Source organism: Podarcis filfolensis (assembly GCF_964270895.1).
Source record: "Podarcis filfolensis genome assembly, chromosome: 2".
NCBI classification, from domain to species: domain Eukaryota; kingdom Metazoa; phylum Chordata; class Lepidosauria; order Squamata; family Lacertidae; genus Podarcis; species Podarcis filfolensis.
In genome coordinates, this window is record NC_139605.1 from 3,923,001 (window position 1) to 3,937,957 (window position 14,957).

At 45.4% G+C, this 14,957-nt stretch overlaps 3 protein-coding genes across 10 annotated transcripts in view; 1 reads left to right on the forward strand and 2 right to left on the reverse strand.

Annotated features, from left to right (window-relative positions):
- LOC310756445 (uncharacterized protein) overlaps window positions 1–4,336 on the forward strand; it is a 37,494-nt gene extending 33,158 nt beyond the window's left edge. Inside the window, exons 16-17 of the mRNA XM_083600543.1 lie at window positions 1,989–2,342; window positions 3,904–4,336. Of these exons, the coding sequence (XP_083456669.1) occupies window positions 1,989–2,342; window positions 3,904–4,061 (512 nt within the window). The 3' untranslated portion in view covers window positions 4,062–4,336. The remainder of the gene's footprint in view (window positions 1–1,988; window positions 2,343–3,903) is intronic.
- LOC310756805 (vomeronasal type-2 receptor 26-like) overlaps window positions 1–14,957 on the reverse strand; it is a 112,667-nt gene that overhangs the window by 4,112 nt on the left and 93,598 nt on the right. The gene's annotated exons all lie outside the window — the stretch shown is intronic.
- Window positions 637–13,954, reverse strand: LOC310756685 (uncharacterized protein). Of its 8 annotated transcripts, none has more exons than XR_014544963.1 (4): window positions 13,354–13,618; window positions 12,066–12,141; window positions 6,971–9,747; window positions 637–867 (listed from the first exon to the last, which is right to left on the reverse strand). XR_014544963.1 is itself a non-coding variant. In XM_083601255.1 (4 exons), the coding sequence occupies exons 2-4, from the start codon at window positions 12,114–12,116 to the stop codon at window positions 7,916–7,918; spliced, it is 1,755 nt and encodes a 584-aa protein (XP_083457381.1). In that variant the 5' UTR covers window positions 12,117–12,141; window positions 13,752–13,917; the 3' UTR covers window positions 5,770–7,915. The 8 variants fall into 8 exon arrangements, 7 of the variants coding, with proteins under 7 accessions (XP_083457381.1, XP_083457379.1, XP_083457380.1 ...); XM_083601255.1 differs by lacking the exons at window positions 637–867; window positions 13,354–13,618 and adding an exon at window positions 13,752–13,917 and having other exon boundaries at window positions 5,770–9,470; window positions 9,599–9,747; XM_083601253.1 differs by lacking the exons at window positions 637–867; window positions 13,354–13,618 and adding an exon at window positions 13,752–13,917 and having other exon boundaries at window positions 5,770–9,470; window positions 9,566–9,747.

The window sequence follows — 14,957 nt, forward strand, 5'->3', positions numbered from 1 at the left end:
GACTGATAAGACAGTAGTGAGGAGTTTTTATGTGTGCGTTTTTAAAAGGAAAGCATCCTTTAAGACTAGGTATTTTGTAACTTAAGGCCATCGGAAGAGTCTGCTGCCTCAGAAATGCCCACAAATTCTAGTGTTAGGAGAGAGGGAGGAAAAAATACTGATCTTTTGTCATTTTAACAGCTTTTGCTTTTCCAATATTTTGTGTTCTTTTATTTCTGTTTTCTAAAATCCATTAAGGTTTTATTATAAGAACAGTGGTACAAGCAGTTAAAGGCAAAACAAATAGCGACACCTTCGAATAAACGTGGACCCCTTTCTTTAACCATGTTAATGACCAAAATCAAGACTTCCTGCTACCAACCACTCAGTATTCTCAGTGGAGAGGTTACAATAAGTAATATGTCTGAATGTTGAATCTGTAAGTGCATGTCTAGAGACAATGGATGAAACAAATACCATTAGATATACTGCTGGATAAGTGTTTAATGGTTATTGTATTTGTTTAAAAACCAATAAAAATTTGTTTGTTTTTGCACTGTGGGTTAAACCACAGAGCCTAGGACTTGCCGATCAGAAGGTCAGCGGTTCAGGTGCCTGCAAAGGGGTGAGCTCCCGTTGCTCGATCCCTGCTCCTGCCCACCTAGCAGTTCGAAAGCATGTCAAAGTGCAAGTAGATAAATAGGTACCACTCCAGCGGGAAGGTAAATGGCGTTTCCGTGCGCTGCTCTGGTTCGCCAGAAGCGGCTTAGTCATGCTGGCCACATGACCCGGAAGCTGTACGCCGGCTCCCTCGGCCAATAAAGCGAGATGAGCGCCAAAACCCCAGAGTCGGCCACGACTGGACCTAATGGTCAGGGGTCCCTTTACCTTTACTTTTACAAAAGAAAATCTGTAACTGCCCCATGCTGTTCTATTTTCCAATAAAATTAGATTTTCTCCTGCTGTTCACATAACAAAACATTTGGTGAAGCTTACACGTCATATGAATTATAAATAATATAAAGATTATAATAATGTGTATATCATGACTGAAGTAGTGCACGTTCAAAGAAGCAGAACATTGGAACGTTCAGGACAGATAAAAGAAAGTCTGTTGTGCAGTACATAGTTAAACTATGGAACTCACAGCCATAAGAGGCAGGAATGGCCACCAACGCTAGATGGCTTTAAAGGCAGATTAGCCAAATTCATGGAGGAGAGGGTTATCAATGGCTACTAGCCATAACTGGTGTGCTCTGCCTCCACAGTTGAAGCAATGCTTCTGAATCCTAGTTTCTGGGAACTGCAGGAGAGTAAAGGGCTTTTGTGTTCGAATCCTGCTTGCAAGCTTCCCACATGCATCTGGTTGGCCACTGTGAGACTAGGAAGCTAGACTAGATGGGCCATTGGCGTGGTCCAGCAAGCTCTTTCTACATTTTTATATGCTGTGTCTTAGATACGATTTTTATAATAATAATAATTTATTATTTATACCCCGCCCATCTGGCTGGGTTTCCCCAACCACTCTGGGCGGCTTCCAACAGAACACTAAAATACAATAACCTATTAAACATTAAAAGCTTCCCTAAACAGGGCTGCCTTCAGATGTCTTCTAAAAGTCTGGTAGTTGTTGTTCTCTTTGACATCTGGTGGGAGGGCGTTCCACAGGGCGGACGCCGCTATCGAGAAGGCCCTCTGCCTGGTTCCCTGTAACCTCACTTCCTGCAGGGAGAGAACCGCCAGAAGGCCCTCGGCACTGGACCTCAGTGTCCGGGCAGAACGATGGGGGTGGAGACGCTCCTTCAGGTATACTGGACCGAGGCCGTTTAGGGCTTTAAAGATCAGCACCAACACTTTGCATTGTGCTTGGAAACATACTGGAAGCCAGTGTAGGTCTTTCAAGACCAGTGTTATATGGTCTCTGCAGCCGCTCCCAGTCTCCAGTCTAGCTGCCACATTCTGGATTAGTTGTAGTTTTTAATTAACGCCACCTCCGTTTGTTTCTGTAGTTGAAGTTGCAAGGAGGGTGACCAGATGCAGAGAAGAGAATGAAGGATGGGAGCAGGATGAACCAATGACCCCGTCTTCTGAAGAGGAACCTCAAGGAACTCCTTCTCCTACCTTCCACCGCCAGCAAGCCCCTTCCCTTCCAGAAGAGCAGATTGAGTTCAAAGAGATAAAGGAGGAGGTGGAAGATGCAGATGAATCTGTTTTGGGGTGCCCTCCTCAAGGACTTCCGGAAGCAGCTCGTAGCAGTGGTGGTCTTCTCACGACAACTGCAAGTAGCAGATCAGCACCTGCCACAGAGAGGCATGTGAAGCAGTGGTATATCAGCCAGCAATGCCCTACCTGTTCCTCAATGAGTAAGTCAAGTTACTGAACTAAGTTTTCCCATTCAAACCGTTGTGGGTGGTGCTGTGGCCTAAACCACAGAGCCATTTGGGCTTGCCGAAGGCAATGGAAGCTTTTGTGTTCCACATATGTACAAACAAAAGAACTTAAACGTGACAAGGATTCCCAGAATAATACCTTGTTTCGCCTTGCCAGGCTTCGGCAGCTGAGCATACTCATATTTTGTGTATCAGAGACATGGAACAAGTGACATGGCGGATACCGCATACAGTGGTACCTCAGGTTACGGATGCTTCAGGTTACAGATGCTTCAGGTTATAGACTCCACTAACCCAGAAATAGTTAATAACTTTGCTTCAGGACAAAACAAAAAAAAATTTTCCCCTTCCAGTAGCACCTTAAAGACCAACTAAGTTAGTTCTTGGTATGAGCTTTCGTGTGCATGCACACTTCTTCAGATACACTTTGCTTCAGGATGAGAACAGAAATCATGTGGCGGCGGCAGTGGGAGGCCCGATTAGCTAAAGTGGTGCTTCAGGTTAAGAAGGAGTGTCTCCACCCCCATCGTCCAGCCTGGACACTGAGGTCCAGCTCCGAGGGCCTTCTGGCAGTACCCTCACTCTGAGAAGTGAGGCTACAGGGAACCAGGCAGAGGGCCTTCTGGGTAGTGGCACCCACCCTGTGGAACGCCCTCCCATCAGATGTCAAGGAGATAAGTGACTCTGACTTTTAGAAGACATCTGAAGGCAGCCCTGTTTAGGGAAGTTTTTAATGTTTCATGTTTTATCGTGTTTTTAATATTCTGCGCAGAGTGACTGGGGCATAAATAAATTATTATTTAGTGTAACTGGTCCAGTTTTGTGCAAAATTCTGCCAACAGAGATCCAGCGGGCACCTTCTTTTCCAACTTTTAAACAGCTGCAGGAACGGTTGATCAATGTCTTTTAAACACATGTTTTTAGCTTACGGTTTTATGTATTTTTTCCGTAAACTTCTTTGATATCTTTAGGAGATAGCGGTCTGTAAATAAAATAAAAGAATGGCACATCTCAAGCTGATTTGCAACTTAGCATTATAACTGCTCAAGAATTTTTTTTAAAAAAACAGAGCAATCCCTACCCCCAAAACAATGCAAAATGTGTATTTAAGGCAGAAAGAACTTTCTATCCAGCAGGAAAAGTTTGTTGAAACAAACTGGGTTCAGAAAATACAGTGCGGATATACCATCAGGCTGATCTGCAGCACGTAAGGAAATCTATTTCAAAATTCATTCAATATTAGCGTATTTCCCGTTTTTCCTAGCGTCCTACATTACTGCAGCAGACTCACCACGGCCTGGAATTAAATCTGTGTGCATACCTTACATTTAAAGCTGTGGGGTGTGTATGCAGCCTTAAACTCCTATGCGCCACCGAGTTGTAACTTGGGTGGGACAGATCTCTCTTAAGTCCCACAAGGGGAAAACTGACTGCATTCCTCACAACACAGTTCCTCATTGCAATACCTCCCACCTTGGTAGCCTTTAGCAATAAAATGTCTTTCTATTCTCGTTTTTTATAATAATAAAAACAGGCGGAGAAATTGAGAAGCTGAAGAACGAGACAGAGGCGTTAAAGAACGAGACAGGAAAATGGAAGGACGAGATGTTGGAGGCGCTGCAACGGATTGAAAAGAAGATGGATGCTGTCCTGTCTTCTGTGGCTCCTGGACCGCCCACCCATGAGCACTGATAGTAGAGCACTTGATGAGCACAAATAGATTCCCTAGCAATGAGGCATAGTTCCCCCTGTATTTACTAGGTCTTGAGAGTGTAAATTGTCTTCTCATTCATGTTTGGAGTTCTGGGCTGGAGACTGGTGGGGAGGTTAGTAGCTGTGCATAGAGTGAGCATTTATGTTTGGAATTGTTATCTGTGTAAGGTGCCGATACCTTTCTGTGTTTTCTGTTGCTGCTTCCAATCGCCTTGTTTCAAAATGCCTGTGCTAATAAAATACACATCATTCCAGCCGTTCCACTCTGTGCATGTGTGTGTGTGTGTGTGTGCGCGCGCGCACTGTAGCGTTCCCAAAGCAAAGGAAGGATTGGACCCTGATTAATAAAATACACACGAGGCTTGACCAGCAAGACTGGGAGGAGTGCCAATAATAATTCTCTCCCCACCCCTTGGCCCAGGTCGTTTTATTCACAAAGAACTTTTTACACAGTGTTCGTAAGAACCAATCAGATTTCCTCTGAGCATTTAAAAAACCCCACGTGGGGACAGAGCTAAAGTTAAAACTACAAAAAGCTAATTTAAGCATGCATACATTCTGGGGTAAATAAAACAGGACTAAAAAGGAGGAACGCATTTAGCAAAACCCCAGAGGTCATAAACAGGCAAGGAAAGAGTATTTACCATCTCCTTGTGAACTCTCTTCCTGCCCTTAAGATTAACAAAACTAGCAATAGCTACATCAAAGAAACCTACTATCTTTATGACCCAGGATGCCTGATGAACAACTGGCAACTGGTCTGTGTACGTGACTTGTCAAGCAAGAGAAATGGGACATAGATGCAGAGGCGTGAATTGATCAGAAATCATATCAAAATGGCTCAGACCCAGTCAACGCAATGCTTTAATTGCTGACACAAATGGCTTGCTCCATATTTTTTATAATTTCTCATAGCAATCCCACCTGATCACTACAGCGCGCAAATCCCCAGGTTGCATTATTATGAATGATCCAATCCTGACCTGCCGTCTTCATCCTTGCAGGGATGACGAGGAATAATAATAATGTTGTTGTACCTTGGAAGTCAAATGGAATCTGTTCCGGAAGTCCTTTCCACTTCCAAAACGTTTGGAAACCAAAGTGTGGCTTCCAATTGGCTGCAGGAAGCTCCTGCAGCCAATTGGAAGCCACATCGGACGTTGGGCTTCCAAAAAAAACCATTAAAAAAACGGAACCGATCGTTCGGGAGCCAAAACCTTCGACTTGCAAGGCGTTTGGCTTCCAAGGTAATAATTTATTATTTGTATCTCCACCCATCTGAATGGGTTTCCCCAGCCACTCTGGGCAGCTTTCAGCATATATATAATAGGATTACCTTTCTAACTTCCCTCCCAAAGGAGCCCAGGTAGGCAAACACTTCAGTGCTAAAACACTACAATTAAAACAGAAAAATTATGTAAAACTAAAAGCAATCACATACTCTCACAGCCAATAATCATCTCTCAGGGAATGGATGGCACACTCCCAAGTTCCTGCCCTGCTTCAGTCTACTTCCAGTTTTGTAGGTTATGGTTTGAGGAAAGATTCCTGGAAGGCAGAGAGTGAGAGAGCCATTAAGACTCTCGTCTGCAATGACAGATGCCATCCTCGTCCCTTGTGATATTTGTGACATAGTTTTTGCAAGAACCGAACATTGAATGCAATAAAAGGACAACAGCAGAGGATCTTGCCAATACTCGGAGGCAATGAATTCAGTTTTATTTAAGCAAACACTGGTCAACACAGACAACAATGCAAACACGAAGACAATTACAGCATAAATCTAGAAATCCTCTTAATACCTCTATGGGTCCCAATCACACACCTAGCTTGGCTGCAATTGCATACTCACTTTCCTGTAAGTAAATGCCTCAGTGTGGCTTAGTACAAAGGTGGTTTTATGGAAGGGCGCTGCAACAATGATGTAGAATGCATTGCAAGAAGTGGGGGAAGACACTGGATTTTAGCGCTGGACAGGGTGCCACTTAAATTTGAGAGCCCAAGTACACCACTGCTTAGTACAAAGTCAGCATATCTATGACTGGCCATTTAAGCATGATTTAGTCCATTGTGGCAACCATGTAAACCAGTACTCCATGGCAGTCACTATCCCAGTTCACACTACTGAGCATCCCTCTTTATTTGCACCTCCTGCTTCTCGACCGGCAGTAATGCAGCCTTCAGAAAAGCATTGATCAGAGGTCGCTAGAGCTGGGCTATATATCTTCCAAAACCGGATTGATGTCCATATAATGATACCGGCTTCATGATTTCTGATCTGGCAATATAATGTGAATCATTAAGTGTGTTAGGACTGGGCGATATATCATCCAAAACGGGTTTGATGTCCATGTTATGATATCAGTTTCATGATTTCTGATATGGCAATATATTGCGAATCATGAAGTGTGTGTGATGATGATGATGATGATTTATTTATTTATTTATTTATACCCCACCCATTTGGCTGGGTTTCCCCAGCCACTCTGGGCAGCTCCCAACAAAATATTAATAATAACCATAATCATAAAGAGATAAAACGTTAAAAACTTCCCTAAACAGGGCTGCCTTCAGGTGTCTTCTAAAAGTCAGATAGTTGTTTATTTCCTTGACATCTGATGGGAGGGCGTTCCACAGCGCGGGCGCCGCTACTGAGAAGGGGTGTGTGTGTGTGTGTGTGTGTGTGTGTGTGTGTGTGTGTTTGCTATGCAAAAATCACAGTGTGGATAAAACCGGGAAGCCAGCAAATACCTCTAAACATCTCCATTCTTATTTCATACATAGTGATGTATCAGTATATCGCAATGTTTAGCGATATCTCCCAGCCCTAGGGGGTCATCCAGAAGCTAACATCTATATTAATTGTTCTACCCACATTTGCTTCTGACGCCACCTCCAACTGGCATGTGGCCCTCACAAGGAGGGCAACCCTCTGGCAGAAAAGGGTTGCCCACCCCCCGACCAAAAACATCTGTTTGCTGTCCACCCAAAAATAACCCATGGCCTGCCTGTCAATGGTAGGGCCGGCGAGAATGGCAGCTTCGGAGGGGATGAAAGGGATCTACAAAAGAAACATGGAAGCACACTGTTACTCAGCAAAAGAAAGTGAAAATCTATGGGGGGGGGGTCCTATTCACACCTTCTTTAGTGGGAGGGTTGCTAGACAGGAAAAAGCACCATCAGGCTACAGGAGAGGGAGGGAGATGGTACTGCAAGTCTTCTCTGCTGAAACACCAACTGCAGCCATTCCATCGAGATTTAGGAGAGGGGGCCTCTCCCATCTACTTTGCCAAAAGACCAGACATGTTCACTTCCTCCTCTCCAATTTTTTTCCCTTTCCAGATGGTAGTTACAAAAACCTTGCGCTCCCAGGAATTACTACCTAGCACCTGTCTGAATTCTTTGAAGTCGTACCTTGGAAGTCGAACGGAATCCGTTCCAGAAGTCCCTTCAACTTCCAAAGCGTTTGGAAACCAAAGCGCAGCTTCTGATTGGCTGCTGGAAGCTCCTGCAGCCAATCGGAAGCACCGGAAGCCCCATCGGATGTTCGGTTTTCAAAAATAGTTCGCAAACCGGAGCAGTCACTTCTGGGTTTGCGGCGTTTGGGAGCCAAAACGTTCAAGAACTAAGCTGTTCAAAAACCAAGGTACGAATGTATCCGAGTTATTCCACTAGAAACTCGCTATTCCAAACACGCTTATTGTTTCTAGGCAGTGTGAATCTTTTGATATGGTTTTAAGCTCACAACTACTTCTGGAGCAATTTCCACACTCCTGGCATTTAGAAAGTTTCTCTCGCATGCAAATCCTCTGGTGTGTTACTACAAACCATTCCTAAGGTTTCTCTTCCGTGTGGATTCTCTGGTGTAAAATAAGTTGCGTGCTATTGCTGAAACTCTTTCCACACTCCAAGCATTTGTACGGTTTCTGCACTGTAGCATCTCTGTGGACTTTCCGGTGAGAAGAGAGACTTGAAACCTGACTGTAACTCTTTCCACATTCTGAGCATTTAAATGGCTTCTCCCCTGTGTGGGTGATCTGATGTCTCGTAAGGAGTGTGCTGTCACAAAAGCTCTTTCCACACTCCAAACACTTGTAATGTTTTTCTCCTGTGTGGGTTTTCCGATGCGATGCAAGTTGTGAGGTTGTACAGAAGCTTTTCTCGCACTCTGAGCACTTGTACGGTTTCTCTCCTGTATGGATTCTGTGATGAGACGTAAGACTTGAATTCCAACTGAAGCTCTTTCCACATTCCAAACATTTAAATGGTTTTGCTCCTGTGTGGATTCGCTGATGGGAAGTAAGGTGTGTTCTCTGATGGAAGCTCTTCCCGCAATCCAAACACTTATATGGTTTCTCCCCTGTGTGGATTCTCTGATGTAAAGTGAGGTTTCGGCTCTGACGGAAGCTCTTACCACAGTCTGAACATTTATATGGTTTCTCCTCTTTGTGAATTATTTGATGCCTGTTAAGAAGTGTGCCATCACTGAAGCTCTTTCCACACTCCAAGCATTTGTAAGGTTTCTCTCCTGTGTGGCTTCTCTGATGTAAAATAAGCTGTGTGCTGTTACTGAAGCACTTCCCACACTCCAAACATTTGTATGGCTTCTGTCTTATGGCATCTCTGTGTATTCTCCGATGCGAAGTAAGACTTGACCTCTGACTGTAGCACTTTCCACATTCTAAGCATTTAAATGGTTTCTCCCCTGTGTGGATTATCTGATGTCTAGTAAGGAGAGTGCTATCTGAGAAGCTCTTTCCACACTCTGAACACTTAAAAGGTTTCTCTCCGGTGTGAGTCTTATGATGTGATGCAAGTTGTGTGGTGGTACAGAAGCATTTCCCACACTCCACACACTTATGTGGTTTCTCTCCTGTGTGGATCCTGTAATGTGAAGTAAAATTTGAATTCCAGCTGAAGCTCATTCCACATTCCAAGCATTTAAATGGCTTCTCCCCTGTATGGATTCGTTGGTGGGAAGTAAGGTGTGTTCTCCGATGGAAGTTCTTCCCACAGTCCAAGCACTTGTATGGCCTCTCCCCTGTGTGTATTCTCTGATGTAAAGTAAGGTTCCTGCTCTGACGGAAGCTCTTCCCACATTCCAAGCATGTAAATGGCTTCTCCCCTGTGTGGATTATCTGATGTCTAGTAAGCAGTGTGCTATCACAGAAGTTCTTTCCACATTCCAAGCACTTGTATGGCTTCTCCCCTGTGTGGATCCGCTGGTGTGAAGTAAGATTTGAATTCCAACTAAAGCTCTTTCCACATTCCAAGCACTTGTATGGCTTCTCCCCTGTGTGGATCCGTTGATGGGAAGTAAGGTTTCTGCTCTGGCGGAAGCTCTTTCCGCACTCTGAACATTTATACGGCTTCTCTCCGGTGTGCGTTCTGCAGTGGACAGCAAGGAGAGACTTAAAAATGAAAGCTTTCCCACAAAAAGGGCACTCATACCTCTTTTTCCCCTTGTGGTGTTTATATTGTACTGGGGTTTCATGAAGGTCATCAGCGTGACACACAATGGATTTCTCTCTCCATTTCTCTGTATGGCTTTCTTCCTGCCTCCTTGATTCATCTTGAGGATTGAAGGTCTTGTCTTCCAATTCACGCACAGATGCTTCTGGTGGCACTTGATGTGGTTCTCTACAATTCTCCTGTCCATCACCTGCTAGAATAAAGAGGGAATCAAGGTAAGAAGAGCAATAAGAATCCGTTGGCTGTTCTTTTGGTATTTATTTCATATACGTGTGTGTGTGTGTGTGTGTCACATAAAACTAAGAAAGTCTGTGTGGTTTACAAAGCAACAAATACAATCTCTGGACCGCAATACCTCAAGGACTGCCTCTTTTCATATAAACCTACCGGGACCCTGAGATCATCTTCTGAGGCCCTCCTTCGTGTGCCTCCTCCTCGAGAGGTCCGTAGGGCAGCAACACGAGAACGGGGCCTTCTCTGCAGTGGCTCCCCATCTGTGGAATGCTCTCCATACAGAAGTTCGCCTGGTGCCTTCATTATACACCTTTAGGCACCAGGCAAAAATGTTTATTTTTAACCAGGCCTTTGGTTGATCTGATTTACATCCTATGCCCTTTTAAAATGTGGGTTTTTTTGGGGGGGGCTATTAGGTTGTTGCTTTTATCTTTATTATGTATTTTGTGGTTTTATATATTGATTTTATTCTGTGAACCACCCTGAGACCCCCGGGTATAAAACGGTATATAAATTCAATTAATAATAATAACAACTACTATTACTACTAAAGGTAAAGGGACCCCTGACCATTAGGTCCAGTCGTGGCTGACTGTGGGGTTGCAGCGCTCATCTCGCTTTACTGGCCGAGGGAGCCGGCGTACAGCTTCCAGGTCATGTGGCCAGCATGACTAAGCCGCTTCTGGCGAACCAGAGCAGCGCACGGAAACGCCGTTTACCTTCCCACCGGAGCGGTACCTATTTACCTACTTGCACTTTGACATGCTTTCGAACTGCTAGGTTGGAAGGAGCAGGGACCGAGCAATGGGAGCTCACTACGTCACGGGGATTCGAACCACCGACCTTCTGATCGGCAAGTCCTAGGCTCTGTGGTTTAGACCACAGCGCCACCCGCGTCCCAATTCAGTAATAGGGACCCGCGTCCCTATTACTACTACTACTACTACTAAATAACTCCAAAACGTATTATTATATTATAATGTCATATAACAGAGTAAACCCCCCCCCAAAGCAAAAACATTGCAGCACATTTCCAAACATTTTAAGATTGAGGGATCTCTTCTCTCTTCCAAACACACATCCTGACTCACAATACACAACACGTACCCAATGATCACATGCACATCACAGCCAAATTCCATCTTACATCTGGCAAATCATACAGTATCACTCATTCCATTCTAACTCTCACTTCTGTCACACGGATCCAGCCAATTGTTCCAATTACTCTCCCTCAGTCACCAAACTGCTTCCGCTCTACTAACGAAGTACTGCAACAACATCAGGACACAATGAAACTGCTCAGTGACCAAACTGTGTAAAATAATATATTGCAATGAATGGCCACTCGTCAATCACACAAATGTGCCGTCCCCAACAGTAATCTGCCTCTCACCCAAGCTTACTATCTCCCACCCGAGGGTGGGTGGAGCTGCAGAACACCCTCCTTGGGACTCATCCTGTCACCGTGGGGTGCCCTCAGACATTTCTGTCAGTTTGCATTTCCTGGTACAGAAAGTATTGATCTGATGTGTAGAGACCTTTCCTATCCTAACTAATTCAAGAGGGTTCTAGAAGCTTCTGGAAGATTCTCTGTGTGAAAGAAGCAAGCAGAAGGTTATTCCTTCAGAGAAGCTGAGTACAGGTGGTTCAAACTGGTTCTCTTATCTCTTTCTGTCAAGGTCATGCTGACTATGATAAGAGGCCAGAAGGAGCCTGGGTTTCACACTTTCTCGTTCTATCTCTTTTCCATCTGGTGTGGTGTTCTGTACATAGTATGCTTCGTGTTGAGGTTTAGACGTATTCTAAGTTATTGTAAGTTTAAGTTAAGTAGGCTGCTACTGGATTTCTTATGGACAGGGTCAATCCTGAATGTATTGGATTTGCGACCATTATGTTCATTTGCCTTTAGTAGCAGTAAAGCTCTGCTGGATGAAATATAATTGCCTCTGGTCTATTTTTGGGGAATCCTGCAACGTGTTTTAAGTTTTTACTCTGCTAACTATAATAATAATAAAAATTTATTATTTATACCCCGCCCATCTGGCTGAGTTTCCCCAGCCACTCTGGAATCTACATTGGAATCTACTCTGGATCAATACTGAGTAGAATTTCAACGACAATTTCAACCCACAGAAGAAGCATTCCGCAAGCAACACAACTACTACAGATATGGTTATTTCCTTGTCCCGTTCAGCCTAATCATGAATTCGTCTGGAGAATGGACAAATCGACTGCCTCTACAGCAATAACAAATAAAGACACAGGTATACTTACCCGGAGAGGTCTCATTCCCACAGTTCTCCGGCATGACTTCCTTGCATGCATTCATTTCCTCAGAGGATGGAGGAGCCTGGAGAAAGAAAGCATAACAGAAGAAGAAGAAGATGATGAAGAAGAAGAGGAGGAGGAGGAGTTTGGATTTGATATCCCGCTTTATCACTACCCTAAGGAGTCTCAAAGCGGCTAACATTCTCCTTTCCCTTCCTCCCCCACAACAAACACTCTGTGAGGTGAGTGGGGCTGAGAGACTTCAGAGAAGTGTGACTGGCCCAAGGTCACCCAGCAGCTGCATACGGAGGAGCGGAGACGCGAAGCCGGTTCACCAGATTACGAGTCTACCGCTCTTAACCACTATACTACACCACACTACGCCATTGCCGGTCCATGTAGAGTACAGTAGGGCTGCCACCTTTGTTCTGGCAAAATGCAAGACAGGTCGATGCGGTGGGGAAACGTGTTGTTGTTTTTAATCTGATGCTGAAGTGACTTCAAAGCAATCCATTACAAGCTATTGCAGGATGGCGCCTCTGGAATTTGTCACACACACATACAGTGGCACTTCGGGTTACAGACGCTTCAGGTTACAGACTCTGCTAACCTAGAAATAGTACCTCGGGTTAAGAACTTTGCAATATAAATATTGTATTATTTATATGATGTTAGCCGCTCTGAGCCCAGCTCCAGCCGGGGAGAGCAGAGTATAAATGAAAAAATTATTATTATTATTAAATAAATGCATGCAATAAATAAGTAATAAATCTATGCAGGGCCTCTGGGCCTGCGTCCCTGTATCCAACTATCCCTCTAATGACTCCTCTGTCTAGCAGAGCACCCGCTTCCAGGGCATAGCTGTCAACTTTTCCCTTTTCTTGCGAGGAATCCTACTCGGAATAAGGGAATTTCCCTTTAAAAAAGGGAAACGTTGACAGCTATGTTCCAGGGGTCCCAGAACGGTTGCCACCTGTCCTGTAAAATACAGGATTGTCATGTATTTCAGTGTAAAATGCTACATCCTGTATTGATAAAATGGCTGGAGAATAAATAATAACATTATTATTAGTAGTAGTAGTAGTATTATGATGATACAGTTTTGTCCTGTATTTCAGGTCTTCTCTCTCTCTCTCTCTCTCTTCAAATTAGGGATCCTCTCCAAATGCCTGTGTTTGGTAGGGTGAGTAAAAGGTCATGGAATTGTACACTTGGAAGGGACAACCAAGGGTCATCAAGCCCAACCCTCTTCCGGTCATGCATTTAAGCTCTGGATAGCCAAGCACAGACTTACAATGCATGTTTGTGTGCAGGAAATTCCAGAGGGACCCATCCTGTTAGGCTGCTAGATTGCAATTTCGGTTGCTTCGGAGTCACCAGATGAAAATAAAAAAAACCCCAAACATGCCCTGCAACCAGCCCACCCCATATTTTGCCAGAATGAAGGTCCTGGGCAGTGAAGGGCCTTACCCAGCTTCAAAGAAGACCCCACCCCAGTTTAGCAAGAGATGTTGCACTGGGAGGGGGGTCGGGGATTGAACCTGCAACCCTATGCATTGCGGGAAAGCGCCCAGCCCCCTTCTTCCCCCCAACCCCTACACCCCCTCCTTTTCCTTGGGGTGGGGAGGGAAGTCTCCCTCTAGAACAGAGGTATCCCTTCCCTCACCCCCCCACCAGCCCCTTTCCACTCACCTTTCCAGCTTTCCCCCCAAAAAAATGGTGGTGGGGGGGCAGAGTAGAGGAAGGGTGAGAAGAAAGGACACCCACCCCACCCCAGCTGACAGCCTGTGGCCTCTCTAGGAATGCAAGAACCCCTCCCACTCCTCCTCAATGAAGAAAAATGATTGATGGAGGAGGCAGGGATGGCCGGAAACGGAGAGAGAGCGCTGCTTCCTAGAGAGACAGCACTTCCGCCCCCTCCCCGTGGGAAAGGAGCAGGGTATTGTCCCACGCGCTGGGCTGCGCGACGCGCCTCTGCTTCTGCCTTCTTGGCAAGGGAGCGTGTGGGTGCAGAGCGGCTTTTGGGGGTGCACGGGAACCGGGGTGGGGAGGGAGGGAGGAAAGGAGCCCTGCTCCAGGCAGGGGGTGGAGGCAACCAGAGAGGCAAGGAGGCCACTTCTGGAGGAGGTGGGGACATAGGATGCTGCTGCCTGATGCACCGTCGGGCAGTTGGGGCATCCAGCTCACTCCGGGGTTGTCACCTGTCCTCCATAATACAGGATTGTCCCGTATTTCAATGTGAAATGCCACATCCTGCATTGATACAGTTTTGTCCTGTGCTTCAGCCACCCCTCTCCCCTCTCTGCCAAGTTAGGGATCCTCTCCAAATGCCAGCGTTTGAAAGGGTGTGTGAAAGGTCATGAATTTAAGATCTGGGTAGCAAAACAAGAGGCAGATTTGCAAATACAGTGGTACCTCGGGTTAAGAACTTAATTCGTTCTGGAGGTCCGTTCTTAACCTGAAACTGTTCTTAGCCTTAGGTACCACTTTAGCTAATGGAGCCTCCTGCTGCTGCCGCACGATTTCTGTTCTTATCATGAAGCAAAGTTCTTAACCCGAGGTACTATTTCTAGGTTAGCAGAGTCTGTAACCTGAAGCGTCTGTAACCCGGGGAGCCACTGTATGTGTGTGTGACAAATTCCAGAGGCGCCATCCTGCAATAGCTTGTAATGGATTGCTTTGAAGTCACTACAGCATCAGATTAAAAAACACACACATTTACCCACCACATCAACCTGTCCTGCATTTTGCCAGAACAAAGGTGGCAGCCCTACTGTACTCTACACGGACCGGCAATGGTGTAGTGTGGTGCAGTGTAGTGGTTAAGAGCGGTGGACTCCTAATCTGGTCACCCGGGTTCATGTCTCCGCTCCTCCACATGCAGCTGCTGGGTGACCT

Excerpts from the sequence above, each read along its gene's own strand:
- LOC310756685 (XM_083601249.1), bottom strand. The coding sequence starts at position 13,392 with ATGGGTCCCTCTGGAATTTCCTGCACACAAACATGCATT. Across the intron at positions 12,142-13,353 it reads CCTGCACACAAACATGCATT|GCTCCTCCATCCTCTGAGGA; the intron begins GTAAGTCTGTGC and ends TTCTTTCTCCAG. Across the intron at positions 9,748-12,065 it reads TGGGAATGAGACCTCTCCGG|CAGGTGATGGACAGGAGAAT; the intron begins GTAAGTATACCT and ends TCTTTATTCTAG.